Source organism: Acromyrmex echinatior, chromosome 12 (genome assembly GCF_024713525.1).
Source record: "Acromyrmex echinatior isolate Ae372 chromosome 12, ASM2471352v2, whole genome shotgun sequence".
Classification (NCBI taxonomy): domain Eukaryota; kingdom Metazoa; phylum Arthropoda; class Insecta; order Hymenoptera; family Formicidae; genus Acromyrmex; species Acromyrmex echinatior.
Window position 1 is genome coordinate 8,338,325 of NC_141863.1, and position 18,267 is coordinate 8,356,591.

The 18,267-nt window shown below is 28.4% G+C and overlaps 1 protein-coding gene across 6 annotated transcripts in view; it reads left to right on the plus strand.

The window, feature by feature from the left end:
• Window positions 1-18,267, plus strand: part of RhoGEF2 (Rho guanine nucleotide exchange factor 2) — a 188,995-nt gene that overhangs the window by 56,598 nt on the left and 114,130 nt on the right. For all 6 annotated transcript variants that reach the window (XM_087411682.1, XM_087411681.1, XM_087411679.1 and 3 more), the window contains 7 exons: window positions 8,063-8,344; window positions 9,055-9,144; window positions 9,234-9,347; window positions 9,473-9,571; window positions 13,153-13,245; window positions 14,397-14,590; window positions 16,077-16,366. In XM_087411682.1, the coding sequence (XP_087267808.1) occupies window positions 8,063-8,344; window positions 9,055-9,144; window positions 9,234-9,347; window positions 9,473-9,571; window positions 13,153-13,245; window positions 14,397-14,590; window positions 16,077-16,366 (1,162 nt within the window). The remainder of the gene's footprint in view (window positions 1-8,062; window positions 8,345-9,054; window positions 9,145-9,233; window positions 9,348-9,472; window positions 9,572-13,152; window positions 13,246-14,396; window positions 14,591-16,076; window positions 16,367-18,267) is intronic.

Genomic DNA, 18,267 nt, shown 5'->3' on the forward strand with positions numbered 1-18,267 from the left:
ACCGTCGGTCGAACACCTTGCGCAATATTAATGCCGGCGATAGTGAGTGTAACTTTCAAGCTTTATAACTTGAAAAGTACTTTATGAAAAATAACTTTATTGTAGTATTTTAAAAAATTCTTGACACTTGACTAGCTATTAGAGTTTGGAATAAAAAATAAGGTATACCATTTAAAAAAATCGATGTGATCTTGACCTTTGCGGGATGTTCTAAACGTTTTATCAACAATTGCTGCTATCGTTAACTAGTGATAGCCAATGAGAGTCGAGCTTTCTTTCGAGCTTTTTCAGGATTGTCGTATTATTCGCTAGTGAACAATAGTGACAATCAGTGATAAGACATTTAAATATTCCGCTACTGACTTTGGCGACTCAAGGTAAAACTGATCAGTAAACAGATCTTTATGAACTCTATAACTTTTGTCTAAAACACTTTTGTAAAACTTTTTCTGTAAAACTTTTTTCCGAGATATTCAGGTGTCCCGACTTTTTGAGACACCCTGTATATGTCTACTATACATTGCTTGATGTGTAAGAGTAATCGCTTGACGCCATATGGCCGGCGCACAGTGAGATATTTATTTGATTTAGGTGGCCAAAAGTCGATTTTTGAAACTCACTCCAGATTGAAAAATAAATACTATTTTAGAAAGCTGAAGAGTCAGAAAACAATTGATTACCTAATGTCCTGGTTACGCGTAAACAAGTGACCAGCCAGCGAACAGTCGAACTCTATTTGATAGACATATTTTTTCTTGGCATTCCTTCCAAGAATAAATATTTTTTATTTGGAATAGTTTCAAGTGAATAGTTATGAATTGTGATAAAATGAGTACGTTTGAATAGATTTTAACTAACAAGAGGAACATCAGGTGACAGTGTCGGAGATTTTGATGCGCTTTTTACAGGCTATTCTTGAGCGAAAAAAAAACGATGACTCATAGTTTTGAAGAAATCAATTTTTTAAATAATTATTGTAATAATTTGAGAAACGTACTGTACAGGAAAATATCAATACCTTTATTAATTTCATTTTATTTCACCGAAGGATAAAATTATTACACCAGGATGATTCTGAATCTCAGATGATTCTGAACGCAGCAAGTAGACCGCGTGCTAATCGAAATGTTGCTTATTTCAGTAAGCATCTCACTCGCGCGCGCAGCAATTCTCTGAACAGAAGAAATATTTTAATAAAATTTATATCGTATCGTTTTTTTTTTTCAAGAACAAATCATAAAAAGCGCATCAAAATTTCCGACACCTGGTTGTTGCTCTTGCAAGCTAAAGCATTTCGAAAAAATTATTATTTTCTTCGATCAATTTTAACAAACTCGATGATATTAGTACTTTTCTATTCCTTAATTTTTTTATTTTAATAAAAAGATGAAGATTTCTAATTCAATCGCGCGGTTTTCCGTGATATAGTCAATATAAGTTTATTAAGGTAATAAATATGAATTTCTTGACCCTTTATATGTTTATTTTTGGTTTCAATTGTTTGAATTTTATTTTAAAATCACTGAAGGTCAAAATAATTATTCGAGCTGATATTATTATATATACATTTTAAGCTTAAACTTACGTTTTAATTAAAGAGAATAATTAAATAGTTAAATGAATTAGTAAAATGGCACGTTTAAATCCACTTAAACTACAAAAATAATTTTGGCCATCAGTCAGTCAAATATGCGGCGGTATAAAAGCTAAGTACTAAGCTCTGCTTTGATCAAATATATATAGGATGTCTCTTATTTAATTAGATTTATTCTCATTGATCCAAAATTTGTACCGTATCATATCGTTATTTCTATGTTATAGAATGTTTAAGATTATTTAGTGTAATAGTAACATAAATTAGTAATATATAAATAATTTATTTCAAATGTACAATTTGACTGTGTAATTAAAGTCAATATGTACTTTAAACCTTATATGAAAAAGTTATGATTATTATGTTTAATAAATATTGCATAGAAGAAATCAAATATTTGTTGCACTATGTATAAGTATAGTGCAACAAGTATTTATAAACCTATTTATTATTTTTACATCATCTTTACATATATTATCTACACATAAATTTTTTTAAATGTGCGTGCGTGCATGCGTGCATATAAAAGTGCTTATGGATATTATGGTTATCTATGATTAAAATGACTCTATGTTTCATAAAATATCTTTAAAAAAACGAATTTAGAGCATAATATTGGGTTAAGGAAGAAGTCTTTTTACAAATTGGAGCATAATTAAAACATTTTTTAAATTATTTACAAATCTTTTATTAAATCAAATATGTGCCTTTTTGATCGATGACTTTGCTATTTCGGGTAGAGCCATTATTCGATGTATAACTTCTATGATTTCTCGGTAGAAAATCGAGATAAATGATTTTCGCAAGCCTTTTTTGAAGTCATGTTTACTTCATTAAGGGAGTTCTGTAAATACCGAAATAAATGATAATCGGTCGGTGCAAGGTCAGAATTATATAATGGATGCATCAAAACTTCCCAGCCAAGAAGCTCTCCCAATTTTTGTCGAGTCATCAAAGACGTGTATAGCCTAGCGTTATCATACTGGAAGATAACGCCTTTTCTATTGATCAATTCTGACCATTTTTCCTGAATGGATTGTTCTAATCGTATTAGTTATTGACAGTAGAGATCAGAATCGTTTTGCCTAATGGCAACATAATGGACGATTCCTTTCCAGTCCCATCAGACACACACAGCATCACTTTCTTTGGCGTCAATCTGAGCCTTGCGATTATTTATGGTATCTCACTTCGTTTCACCACGATCTTTTTCGATAATTATCATTATTATTATATGTTATCCACTTTCCATCGCCCGTTATTAATCTTTTCAATAAAGGTTCAATTTTGTTTCAGCAGCGATTCGCAAATGGATATTCGATCCATTAAATTTTTTAACATCAACTCATGTGGTACCCAAACATCAAGCTTCTTTGTGCATCCAGCCTTATGCAAGTGTCCCAAAACGATTTTATAATCAATGAGAAATTAAAAAACTAACAAAAAATTAGTAAGTTTTTTACAGACCTCTTTAATTGAAACAATTTAGAAAAATATATATAACGTTAAGTACAATAGAAGTCAATGCTGGTTATTAATTAGCGCAAATCTTAATATTAAATATATATAACCTTGAACGTTTCAATTCATGATTCGAGTCTTCTTCAATAATATTTCCTCTTGGCGCAATGGTTGAAATATTGCATCGTAAAATAATATCTTCAATGTTTTTCCTCTCAAAAAAATTGACCCGTTGACTGTTGTGATAATCATTATTATTCAATCGACTGTCGAAATGACATAACACAAATTGTTCTCTTAGTTCTTACTATAACTTACTATAACTTTTTTAACATATTAACTATGTATAAAATTTTGCATGTACAAAATTTTGCATTGCCTGTACTTAACGTTATTATTATATATATTTTTCTAGATTTTATAATCAATGTTTAACTATATTATAGCTCCTCACATGACGATTTTCTTTAATTTTTTGAAAAATTTCATCGACGTTTTCCATAATAGGCCCAGATGTGCAGCGACGTTGAAATTTCTATCTCGAAATGGAAACTAATTTGCTGTTTGTCTTGTTAAAGCATTCTCTCTATAAACACAATTTTTTTCTGCAGCTTGCGCAGCGTTTTTCCCTTTTTTATAATAAACAAGTAAAATGTGTCGAAAATATTTTCTGATTTTCACTCATTTTCAAATTTGATTGAATTTGTCAGTATCATTCAAATCTATGATCATCTATTTCAAAATGTTATACGAATAGCATCTTTCCAACGATATATAACTTAATACATCACATAATAATGGCACGTAAAAAATCGACATCACGTAAAAAATCGATCTTCATCTATTGGATATATGTAAAAAGATTTTTTCCCTAACCCAATATAAAGACTCAAGAAATTGCACAAAAAAATTCTTTACCATAATCAAAAATACTTAAAAATTAGTAATTTAAATTAGTCGTATTATCCTAATTGGAAAGACCATATATTTTTAATGTTAGAAATGAATAAGAACAGTGTTAATGTCGTACTTATTTATTTAAAATTGAATAAATTTTTATATACGCTTATGCTTTTGATGATTTTCTTTTTTTCTATTCATTTATAATAAACATTAACAGGCAATATAAGTAAAATCACGATTTAACTAACTTTAAATTCAAATAATAATATTAATTAAGCAAATTTATAGTAAATAATTAATATCATAATGCACAAAATTTCTTCAAATGTTTAATTATCAGGTAGCCAAATTACTTGACAATTATAAATTCTCACTCTTATTGAGATAAATTTCTTAAAAATTAAGAAAATAAGGTATATGGATTCTACATAGCACGTAATATCATTTTTCTCACATTGCAATATTACTACGGAATCTAGCAGAAATTATTGAAATATTACTGAAATGTTATAGTAATATTATAATGTGAAAATAAATCACAAAAATATTACTGAGATATATCGCAGAAATATCATTTTAATATTATGTAATATTTCTGTGGTTTTTATGCAATGTTTATATAATATTTATGTAACATTTATTGAGAAAAACATTTTAAAAAATTTTTAAAAGAATTCATTGAATTGATATTTTTAATGTTATTTTAAAAATTATTCCATATGATATAAATTAAAAAAGAATGCACTGATTGTTATTGTTACAAAACTTATATAATATTACAATAAACTAAAAAAGTTGTAATAAACTAAATATCACTTATAAAATTATATGTGTGTGTGTGTACGTATAATTTTGTGATATTTTAATAACGTCTTAATGACATTCTTAACGTCAATAAAACATTATAAAAATAATGTTAAATTAATTATAATATCTTATATTACCTTATTAATTATAATATCATTCTGTTACTGAAGACATTGCCGCAATATTACTGTGATATTTTAATATTGGTTATATCAACATGTAATACATCAGTATTTCTGTAATATTATATTTTTTTATGTAATATTTCTGGTACATTGCAATATTACTGCGATATTACTATGACATTACGTGATATTACTATGTGGGGCATAATTATATATCCAGATAGCAAAATGTTAGCAAGATGTAGACAGACTGGTAACAGATTTGATTAGATGTTAGCAGATTGATCACAATTGATGTCACATTCTGCTTCTGTTCTGACAATAACCTGTTAACATTCTATGCAAACAGACTGGCAGTAAAAATCAAACAGAATCTGCTGATAGAATCTGATAGGAGATTGCGAGGAGAAACCGAGCAAGATCTGTCATTTTCATTTAAATCGACCTATTTCTTATAAGAAATTTTGCGTACATATATACAGGATGAGGCATTTTAATCGCCCCAGGCGAATATCTCAGAAACTAAGAGAGATACTAAGAGAGAAAAAGTTTTATATGAAAATTGTAGGTTTTCTTGGGGGAAAGAAAATGAAAATAATGGATTTTGGATAAGGGGTACTACCAAGATTAGGTCAAGGTCAATATGAATTTTTTAAATGGAATTCCCCATTTTTATTGCATATTCTCATAGCATAGCTCGAGAGTTTTCCAAAACACTATAATAAAATATTTTTCCATAAAGTATTGTACTTTCGAGAGCAGGGCTCGAAAGTTACAGTACCTCCGGCATTAGCATTATCCAAGATGTCCGACCGACGAACCTTTTGAATGTTGTTCAGAATCATGACTTAAATAATATTTATCAAGATCAAGGCCATTGGAGATTGTTCCTCTTATTTCCATTTTTGCACTAAAAATTTATTTTTACGTAAACATGAAAATATAATAAGAGATATAATCACTAATGGTCTTGATCTTGACAAATGTTATCCAGATCATAATCCTAAACAATATTCAAGAGGTTTTTAGCCGTCAGTCGGACACCTTGAGTAATGCTAATGCCGGAAGTACTGTAACTTCTGAGCCCTATAACTCGAAAAGTTTATAACTTAACGAAAAAATATTTTATCATAGTATTTTGGAAAACTCTCGAGGTGCATTATAAGAATATGCAATAAAAAAATGGCGGTTCCTTTTAAAAAATTCATGTTGACCTTAACCTAACTTTGATAGTGCCCTCTATCTAAAATCCGTTATTTCCACCTTTTTTCTCCCCAAGAAAACCTACAACTTTCATATAAAACTTTTTTATTACTTACTTTTGTATCCCTCTTCTTCTGAGATATTCGTTTGGCGATTAAAATGCCCCACCTTGTATATAATTATATATTTATATATATTGGTGTGAAAACTGGAAACAATCATACTGTTTTATTGCTAAAGTATTATTGATTAACTTCACATTAAAAAAAAACACATTGGAAAGTAATATAAATAGTTAAAAAAATATTTGGAGATTTAGAAAGCATGCTTCGAAAGAGCTTGATGAGAATCTTTAGGAGATTTACCTATTCGATTTACATACGCCAATTCTTATAGGATTCCTGGAAATTTTCTTCTTATGAGAAACAAGTCTATCTCATGGCGGAGCATGAAATTGACAGATCGTGCTCGGTTTCTGTTGCCAATCTGCTGTCAAGTTATGCAGCAGACTCTGTTCGGTTTCTGTCATCAATTTTCTGGCACAGCGTCATCAAGCTTTGTCATACTTTTGACAGTAGTTTGCTGACATTGTCTGATAATACAAATTCTGTGTACAATTTGTTACTTTTCTGAAATCAGAAATTGGTAACAGACTCTGCTCACAATCTCTGTTTAGATTTGGTTATCTGGGTATATTTGGAATTCGCATAAAATTATTTGTAAAATTATATTGTATAATACATCATACTTTGCTTAACGTTATTGAAGTTCGTGAAAATGACACTATATAAAAATATAATATATACTATATTAATATAAATATAATATTATTTATTAAATCAAACTTTTTATCACACTTTACAATCGGAATTTTAACGCAGATCATTCATTTCTGTCATAAAATCTTTCATTTTATACTTGATATACATATATCGTAAATATAGTAATGTAAATAGTTTAATAGTAGAAATGTGCATTAGTTTTTAAAATTATGGTCTGTGTGTAGCCATATTCGAATATATCTCATAATGCAGTAAATTTTATTTTTACTTTATACCGTCGTATGGTCCAAAAGTTGGAATACGGTCGAATATCTCGAAAACAAAGCACTTTTGAGAAAAATGTTTTAAATGAAAATTGTAAGTTTTAAAAAGATCTATGTATATACTGATTTTATTACTTTGCTAAAGAAATCAAATTGTTAAATTGCTAGCTAATTTAATTTGTAATATTACTGCGGTAGTTTAGTGAAGTTTGCATTTCAAAATCGAAAAATTATTTCGGCGCGTATTTTAAAGGACTACATAGTAGTATATAAATTCACACAGAATTATACAGGCACTTAAGATCCAGCTAAACTGTTTAAGGCATTATTTCTATAGATTATTTCAGCACTAGTTTTCAGTAAGTGATGATTTATTTTTAAATGCACGTTCAAAAATCAATCATCTTCTGCTAAAAATTAGTAATGAAATATTTTTTATTCTATTCTAAGACTAACTTAAAATAAGTTAAAATAGTTTACTTCACGCTCGGGATTAGAAAGCTTGGGAGTTAAAAGAGGTTGAAGGTTTAAGAGTATGGGGTTCAAGATTTCATACGCCATATTGGATCTACTATTTTGAATTTCGAAATTTTGATAACACATTAGCAATCAGATTAGTAATCAGCAATCTCGAAAAACTTTAAAAGTAATCATTTTCAAGCTAGTTGGGAATCATTACAATAGTTTAAGCAAGAAAATGTTACATGTGTATACGATGTTCATCGCTTCTCGGCGCCATATTGGATCCGTCATATTGGATCTCTCAAAACGTCACATTTCTTTCGAAAGTAAATGCATATACGAATAATTTAAGACCTTGAACGTTTATTTTCATTGCACTGATTTTTGAGCATGTGATCCGGTTGACGTGAAACGTCATATATGACGTTTATATATATTAATTTATAATAAATTACATTTCAGTTTTCTCAAGATGTCAATTTGAACGCTTCAAACGCGCTCAGTAAACATCAGCGAACCAAGTCCAGTCCGGAACAATTGGGAATAACGGCAATATCTCCATCGGAAGCTAGTAAACGTTTAATCGCTTCTGAATCAATGAACGATTTGTTACCTCCAAGACATGTCAGGCATAATGATATCGATATCAATGAATTACCATGTATTACACCACCGGGAACACCACCGCCACCATATCCTGCCCCTGTTTTAGGGCAAGACGTTTTCTCATCCACATTAAATGATGTAAATATTTTTATTAGTTTTAAATATATCATTCATTAATTCATATTAAGTTTCTTTTATTTCACATTGTAACTATTATACATTGGATTATAAGTTAGATACGATTTATAACAAAATTAATTTTTGTATTTTATGCAATTATAATTGCAATAATTTGGAATTTTAAAAACTGACATTAATAATGTTAATATATATATTATATTTATATATCTAAAGATTATGCGTTTCGCGGTTTTCCTTCGTGTTCCATTCTTGGAATGCCAACATTTCGTGAACCTTGCAGCCCACTTCATCATACTCAGTATCAGGCTGCTCCTCGCCCTGATGAAGTGAGCTGTAAGATTCACGAAATGTTGGCAAGAATGGTCCAAGAATGGATCTGGACACGTAGGAAACTACACGAAACGCATAATCTTTATGTAGAAAGCACCCGTGGAACCTCAAGAATACTTATATATCATATGCGCGCGCGCGCGCGCGCGTGTGTGTGTGTGTGTGTGTATATATATATATAAATATATATATATATATATTAATATATATATATATATATAAAAACAAGCAACTAAAGATATTTTCTTTTTGATTTTATCAATATGATGGATGGATATAATACATCTGATTTTGTGTATTATCTGTATAATAATTCAAAATAATAATTATAACTTTTCTTATTTCTCTTACAATAATAGTTTTTTTTATAACAACAGGCACTTGCGACTGATATTATTCCTGGATTGCCAACGTTCCAACAGCCAATTATGTCAATGGAAGAAGATGACGTTAGCGATCAAGAAATCGTAAGTTATACATAAGTTTATGTACGAAATGCTTACTAAGATCCTTGAATATTAATTTGTAATTTTTTATTAATTTATTAATGTTTTAGGGTCAATTAGAAGATCATGGACCGTTCCAATCTTTATCCAGACTATGGGGACATCATGCACACCTTGCTGTATTTATTAATTATGTGTTATCTAATAGTGATCCTTCTAGTTTGGTATGTATAATTATTCCTGATTATATTCATTTAAATTAGCATGTTTTAAAATATAATTGTTTTTACGACGAAAATATTACGTGAAATGTTTACATTAATAATAAACGTAATATATATTTTTACAGTTATTTTATTTAGTAACTGATTTATATAAGGAAGGAAATGCCAAAGAGATGAAAAAATGGGCATATGAAATTCATTCTAGTTTTCTAGTACCTGGTGCGGTAAGTAATTCAATGCATAAAATATTCCTCGTAAAAGGCATAGCGGAATAAGTATATAAAATCTACCCCGGTTTAATTGAGCTCAAATTGGTGTCATCAGTTGGCACTTTTGAAATATAAAATTTTTTCAAATATTACAAATCTTGAAATTACATTTTTTGGAACGTAATGAAAACAGTAAACAAAATAACAAAGGTTTTCTTGAAAACAGTTGGATCAATTTGAATGGAAATATATATATATACATGTTGTAAACATTGTTTAGGTAAATTAAAAAAAATTTTGCACAATTTTTATTTCACTAATCACGTGGACGTTAGTCTTTTGTTTGCGGTAGAGACAACATGGTCACAGATTATTTAAAAGACTCTAAAATATTGAATCGCAACATTACATATTCACAATAATTCAAAAGTTTCAAGTCACTGGACTAATGTTGGATGTATGTAACAAATGACAAATAAACATTTTTTAAAGGATTTGACTACAAAAATTTCTCGTCGACAACCGAGGAACTTTTGCTAAATTAATTGATTTTGTAATCAAATGGATCACATAAATCATAGTTCAATCGCAAAAAGATGTCAAACATATCGTTAGAAAGAGAAAATAACATCTATTGCTTTGTTATATTTGTCCATCGCTAAGAATTTTCATTTCATTTTATCGGCTAAAAAGGACTAAATAAAGTCCGAAATATCCCGTTTTGGACATATGTATGTAATTTAATAAATTAAAAAATAAATAATTTGTCAAATTTTGTCTACCTAACACATTACTCGTTTTTTAAATTAACTTTAAATTGATTAGTGAAATCACTTTTATATTGCTTTGCATATACACGAGCGAATATTTATATTTTATTTTGGAATACAATTTTTGATAAAAATTTTGAAAAAAAAACTTGCTTTTTTTATGAATTTTTCTTGAAGATATTTTTGAGTTATCACTTCTACATTTTTACAAAAACGTCTCTAGGTTCTCTACTTTAATATGTATTTTTTCTAAATCGATCGGAGTGATGGAACACAGTTAAAAATAACAATTATTCGTACAACGCCATGCTATGCCGAGGGGGTGAGCGGCCGCGTACTGGGCGGCCACGGAACATTGCCATTATCGCCCACATTGATTGAAGAATAGTAATGGAGTCAAGATTCATTAAAAAAACTCTATGTCTGATGAGTGCTGATGAGCGCTGATTATTTCAAAGTTTGATTGTCTGCTTATTGAAAGCTACACCATCTCTGTTACAAAAAAATATCGTTATTACTTCTGTTATCTCTTTAGGTCTTTATAATAAATTGATAACACGAGAGGAAAGGGAACTTACATTAAAAAAGCGTGGTGTTCGAAAACATACTGTAACCTCCTTGTAGTAAGCTCCGAGAATTATAAGTTTTTATAGGCTAACTGCAGAAGAGAGTTCTTAACGGAAATATATTATGTGCTATTATATATTATTGTTTTAACATTACACCTTGTATAATATTAAAAACTATTACATATATAGCTTTCCTTGCTTACGTAATGACTTTTCATGCGACTTTCACCCCACCTCCTCTCCTGTTTTAGGAGAGCACGATTTCCATAAGTTGCTTTATGTAGAAGTCGTGCGCTCTAAGCAGGGAGGGAAGTAGTGTGGGAATCGCTTCGCGTGGAAAGTCGTGCGCTGTTAAGCAGGATGGGAGCTGGAATGGGAGTCGCTTCGTATAAACAGTTGTTTACACATTTAAAAATATATTTTAGAAAATTTTTGTTCTATATAATGAAAAAAGACATTATTTTTTAAACTTTCCTTCTTAATAACTTTAATGAATAACGAGCGATGGCTGAAACCTGTTGGAGATTACTTAGAGTCAACTACTTGACAACGTATATCAAGGTCAAGGTCATTGGAGGGAGGGGGGGTCTCCCCAATTTGGAATATTACGAAAATATATATTAAAGTAGAGAATTTAGAGATGTTTTTGTAAAAATCTAGAAGTAATTCAAAAATATCACTAATCAAAGTTTATAATGTATACAAAAGCTGTTTTTATTTTTTAAATTAAAAATTCAGCAAATGGATTAAAAAGTGGCGGATAAAGATAAATGAAGCCAAGTCAACTTAAGTCAATCAATTTTACGAACAAAAAAATAACATTCATTTCGATTGCACTCGATAATTAATTGGTTCCCATAGCAAGTACAGCGAAATATCTAGGCATGACACTAGACACAAAGCTCAGTTGAAAGAAGTACATAAAAAAGAAGAAGGAGTTTACTATCAAGTTCAGATATACTGGTTCACCGGGAAGAAATCTCAGTTAGATTTGCACAACAAGCTACTCCTCTATAAACAAATTTTAAAGCCCATTTGAATATATGGAATCCATCTCTGGAGTAGCTCTAAAAAAAGTAACACTAAAATTATACAATCGTTCCAAAATAAGGTGCTACGCTGCATAGTCGATGCATCTTGATATGTGAAAAACAATGATATTGACCATGACCTGAAGATGGAAGTTAACGAGAAAATCAGGAAGAATGTCGAGAAGCACAAACTCAGACTGCAGTCACATGTAAACTCTGAAATGCTCCTTGATAGGACAAACGAACTACGTCGATTAAAAAGAAGGAAGTCCCTAGATCTATACGAGAGAAGCAAATAAATCAGCTTGTACTTATGTACATTCTTTGGAAGATCTTCATTGGAAGGATCTTCTAATGAGTATTAATATCGATAATTAAGATTATCTGTGTTATGCAAGAGAAATTGCTAGATAAGTCGATAGCTTAGTTGCAATCATATTTATTAGATATAAAGATTAAGAATTTTTATTTTAGACCGCATATGTGAGAAACACAATCAATACTAGAAATTTAAAATATCTATTGTAGTCAAAGTTGGATCTTCTTTATTAGTAATTCAATCTTGAATTACTAATATACACTATATATGTACTTGCATATTGTAGTCTTTTAGAACTGGCTTAGAATGCTCGTACGGAATATAGGAGATCCAGTTGAAGATTGAATTATTTAAAGAAATGAAAATCCAGCTTTGACCGTAATAGGTATTTTAAATTTTTAGTATTATTAGATATAATTTGATGGAGGAAAAAAAATTTTTTAATTATACAAAATTTTTTTAAACTTATCCAAATGATGTTTACATATCTACCTATATCTATTTATATATATTTTTTCATAAAAATCGGTTCGATTTTCATAAAAATCAGCCATTTTAGAGAAAATCCACTTTTTTATTTTGCTTTCCTCCACCAAAAATGCAATTTCAATTTAATATTTAGGAAGTTTTATATTTTAAAAATGCTTACTAACCAATTTGAGCTCGATAACGCCAAAATTTTGCTTATTCTGTTATAGCCTTTACAATTTCTTGTATTTGTGTAATTATTATATATCTTTTTATAATATCCAATTATATATTATATCCTTTTTGTAATGTCTATTGTATTTTAATTGTATTTAATTAATATTTGGTATATTTAAAATTTCAATATTATTTTTAACATCTATTTTAATGCTAATCTATTTTAATCTATTTTAAATGATTGAACTACTTTTTTGTTTAGCCATTACGTCTGCATAATGTAGATGAGAATGTTGCCAATGAGATTGATGATGTCCTTTTGAAAGAATCTGATAAAGAAGAAATTCTCAGAAAGGTACATTTAAGCATAAAATAGAGTGCATTGTTAACAGGAGTCCTATTTTATTCTTGTTTTAGAATATTATAATAGAAAAATTTCTAAAAACTTTTATTGAGTAACAAGTATATTTCTATACTACATTTTTTAAGTCTGTTCTTTGTCGCTGCACTGGATTGCACTAAAATTTTCTATCTTGCTTTTGCCAAACTTCAAATATATGTCTATTTATTTAAAATGCAGGAAATGTTTACGAGGATAAATCAATAAGTACTCGTGTTTGAAGACAGGCGGCATATTGTTAATGCAAGTTAGCATTACCATCGTATACTATCATCTTTTAAACGACGCCAAAATTTCAGAGTGATTCATGCGATAGTTTTGATTTGAGCAATTCGTAGTGAGCGTATTTGATGTTTTTCGATACAATAGAAAAAGAATAATATCGATAGGCGATAGCAATATCGATAGCAATTAATATTAATCAGTAATTCGCCTTTTATTGTTGGATCGAAAAACGTGTAAATAAATAAAAACGAAGTTGGATGTTATTTATATCAATATTGCTCTTTTCTCATTGTATTAAATCATGAATTTTATATTAAGCATTTTACATTAAGAATTTTACAAAAATCAATCAAAGTAAGACATATAATAGCAGTCGTCTTGTTGTCTGACAATAAATTAAAGTACAATAGTGACATATCTAGAAAAAAAAAATAAAAACGAATAATATATGTACATGATGTCTCGAAATTTTTTGCCAAGCGTTCATGAGAAAATACAGTATTAAAAAATTCTGAAAAAATTCCGAAAAAAATTCTCAGAACTTTGTGAGAAGAAAATAAATAATGTTTGTCTCTCACTGGTTTTTTTTGTAAAATTAATAGTATTTGAATAAAAAACTATCACATGAATCACTCTGAAATTTTGTATGGCGTCGTTTGAAAGATGATAGTACACAATGGTAATGCCAACTTTCATCAGCAATACCGCCTGTTTTCAAACACGTACTTATTGATTTGTTCTTGTATAGTTCAGACCGTAAAGAACAGACCGTTCATTTCAAGCAGTAATTTTTAAACTATAAATATTTGTATATAATATATACTATTTTTCCTTTAATAATCACAGATATTGTAACTAATTTTATTTTTTTTTGTGTACAGATATTTTGGAAAGCACGTAATAGAGCGAAGGAAGAATTAAATGAACAGTTAACGCATTTTCAACAGAAGAGGACTGCGGGATTAGCTACAATTTTTGGTCCAACCGATATTTCTCTTGATGAGAGCATGTCTGATAAATCGCGCGAAACGAAAATTATTGAGACATATCTTTTGCCGAAAATGGAACCTTATTTGTAAGATTATTTACATATAATTTATTAACACTTTTTTATGAATTTTATATTAAGCATTTTACATTAAGAATTTTACAAAAATCAATCAAAGTAAGACATATAATAGCAGTCGTCTTGTTGTCTGACAATAAATTAAAGTGCAATAGTGACATATCTAGAAAAAAAAATAAAAACGAATAATATATGTACATGATGTCCCGAAATTTTTTGCCAAGCGTTCATGAGAAAATACAGTATTAAAAAATTCTGAAAAAATTCCGAAAAAAATTCTCGGAACTTTGTGAGAAGAAAATAAATAATGTTTGTCTCTCACTGGTTTTTTTTTGTAAAATTAATAGTATTTGAATAAAAAATTATTGAAATATTCAACGATATTTAGTAATTAATATCTTGTTAACTATTGCGAAAATTGCAAAATAGTACTGGACTTTTCGACTCAGTTTATTCTACTCTATCTACACAAGAGCGCTTGGCAAAAAATTTCGGAACACTTTGTATATAAGACAAATATAGATCATATTAAAATTTTATAAATAATTAAGATATATAGGCCAATTCTAAGTAAGGTTTTAAATTGTAATTTGTTCTCGTAAAATTTGTAAGAACTATGTCTGACATTGTAATTTTATGTATGCGTATGTTTGTAAGATCATTCGTACATCTATGATTTTTTTGTAAATTTTACGACTAACAAGAAGTTCGTAAAGACATTATATAAAGTTATAAGCATTTATAAGCTCTTACAAATCTTACGAGAACATATTACAAGAGCCCTACGATTCTGATTAGAATTGACTCATTAGTTGTCTTTGATATCAGATTTTTCAATAAGTTAAATTGCAATTGTAACAAAAATTGATATATGTATTTCTTTTTATTAAAATTTATAAAAAATACTAAAAAATATGATATTAACTGCTAATTATGTCAGATATTAAAATAGGATAAATGTGTTTTAAAAAACTTGAACTATTTTTTATAGCTTTTTTTAATTGTTGAATTAATTGTACACTACTCACAAAAATTAGAGGAATATTTTTTTGTAAATTTTTTGTAAAAAAAAATAGACAAAATTCAGGCAGCTGTAACTTCGTTAAAAATATACGAAATTTGAATTTAAAAAGTTTTAAAATTTGAGCTCTTTACTTTCGGAAGGTTACTATTCTTTTTTAGTTTCTGTGAGTTTAATAATTTTTATTCAAAGAAAACTGCGAGTAGAATAAAATGAGAAATCTTTATCTCACTTTGTATGCTTGTCTAAATAATTTTCTAAACACACACAGCGCTCTGCAATTATTTTTTGCAAAGATTAACATAATTTAGAATTTTTTTTAACGTTGCTTTGAATAGTTCCTCAATTTTTTTTAGCAGTGTATGTATTTAAAAGATGTGTTAATGATAATTCTAATATAAAGAAGCTCATATTGCTACGTTTTATTGTAATATAAATTATAATATAATATACAAAAATTTTGGAAAATTTCAGGGAAGACATAGAGAAAGAACATGTGGATTTACGGCTTTTTACGACAGCAGCTGGTCTAGCTACTGTATTGATAAAGATTTTTCAATTACGACCGGTATGGATCGATCGAGTACCTACCTTTGTTGCAAAAGATAAATCCAACATCAAAGCACGACTTCTTATTGGAAAATCGCGTAAGATGACGATCAGAGGACATCATTTTGTAGCGCATCAGTATTTTACAATAACTTACTGCAATCATTGTCAACTTATTATCGGCGGTATTGGACCTCAAGGATATTTATGCAATGGTATGTAAAATATATAATGTAAAAAACTTCCAAGAATTTTCTTGGATAAAAATAGAAATTTCTTTTGAAAATTAATTTCTATAAATGGGAGTTTAATTGTAAAAATAATAATTAATAAAAAGATGTAAATTATATTAATAATAATATTAAAAGTAGTAATGATATTAATAATATTTATTATTAGCAATAGTCAGAGAATGGAAGTAATTATTACTAGAGATTCTTTAATCAGAGACTAGCCATAAGAATTTAATCAAATTTCTTCAAGTGTATCCATCACGTATACACACCGCCATTGGTGGAGGAGTGAGATAGCCTATAATTCTTTTCTTGCTTGGAGGAATTTGACGAAATCCTTCAATATAGTCTGATTAAAAGGTCTCTAATCATTATTTGTAACAATTACAAATTATTTTCTTGATAACTTTATTGCGTTACATTTTTTTTTTAAATAATCCTAATGGTAACGTAATTACATTTTTTAGTAACGGTAACGAATTTTATAGTTATTTTTATCGTTACTTTACACATGATTAGATACGGTTCGATTGGACACTAGCCACTCATAGTGCTTGAGATTAGGCACCCGTCCACTGTAATTGATGATCGTCAATTAAAAAAATAACAGAAAAGTAACGAAAAGTTACTTTCTCAAGTAACGATAATTATAACGAGTTACTTTAAAAAAATCGGTAATAACAATAACTTGTTACTTTTTTTATTTGGTAATACGTAGGCTACGTTTGATTACGAATAATTGTAACTTGTTATTTTTAACACTAGAACCATCGGAATTGAATATTCTCCCCAAGAATACCAGTCCCCAAGATTACCAATCGCGCCGATTTGGCTCTTATGCTTTCCTCCGATTAATAAAACTTTTGATATTATTTGCATTATTTATTGAGGTTGTATATATATGTATATATATTTTTTTCGATTATTCTGTATTGTATAGTATGAAAGAGAACAAGGTTGCCACAGATTTGGAAAACTGAGAAATTGAAATTGGTCATGAAAAACCGGGAAAAGTCAAGGGCAAATATAAAAAAGTCTGGAATTTTAAAATTTGCTCACAATTTCTTTAAACTGTTCCAATTTTAAATAATTATTATAATTTTTTAATATTATATCTGATATTTATAGTGAAATATATTCAAAACTCGTACACTTTAAACGATTTTAATAAAATAATTATTAGGTGTTGGAATTAATTCGTAGCGTTTTACAAGTGATGGGAAGTACTTTCATTAATGTATTTTTTAATGCTCATGTGAAATAAATAACATTCTTTCATTAAAAACGCTACGAATTAATTCCAACACCTAATAAAATTTATATTTTATTCATTATTTTTATTTGATTGCCCTTTTTCGTAACTGCATTCTTTTTTCCAATACTAATTAATGTTTATTTGCTTGAATTTGCATCCAAAATTTGAGTATGCTACTAACCTTTTTTACGTTGTTTTTAATTAATAAAATACTAAGTAAGTATAACGGTTCAAGTCTATAAGTCGAAGCTTGATTTGTAATGCCTAAATAATTTAATGTGAATTATATATATATTGTATTACATGTATATATGTATATATATATATATATATATATATATATATATATATATATATATATATATATATCATATTTGTAGTTATTCAAACTGTGCGCCGAATTTTTTCTGGACTTACAAACGCAATTAAACTATTAGAATAATATCACAAATTAAATTAAATTGACAAGCAAATTTTAATAATAATTTTGATGTTTAATCCGGTATCGTATAAAGATGTTAATGTGTGTATGCTGAAAAACTTTAAATACGAAGAGAAAAATAAGACAGAAAATATGTCAGAATCATAGACGTATATAATACAGATGATTAACTCACACTGAGAAATA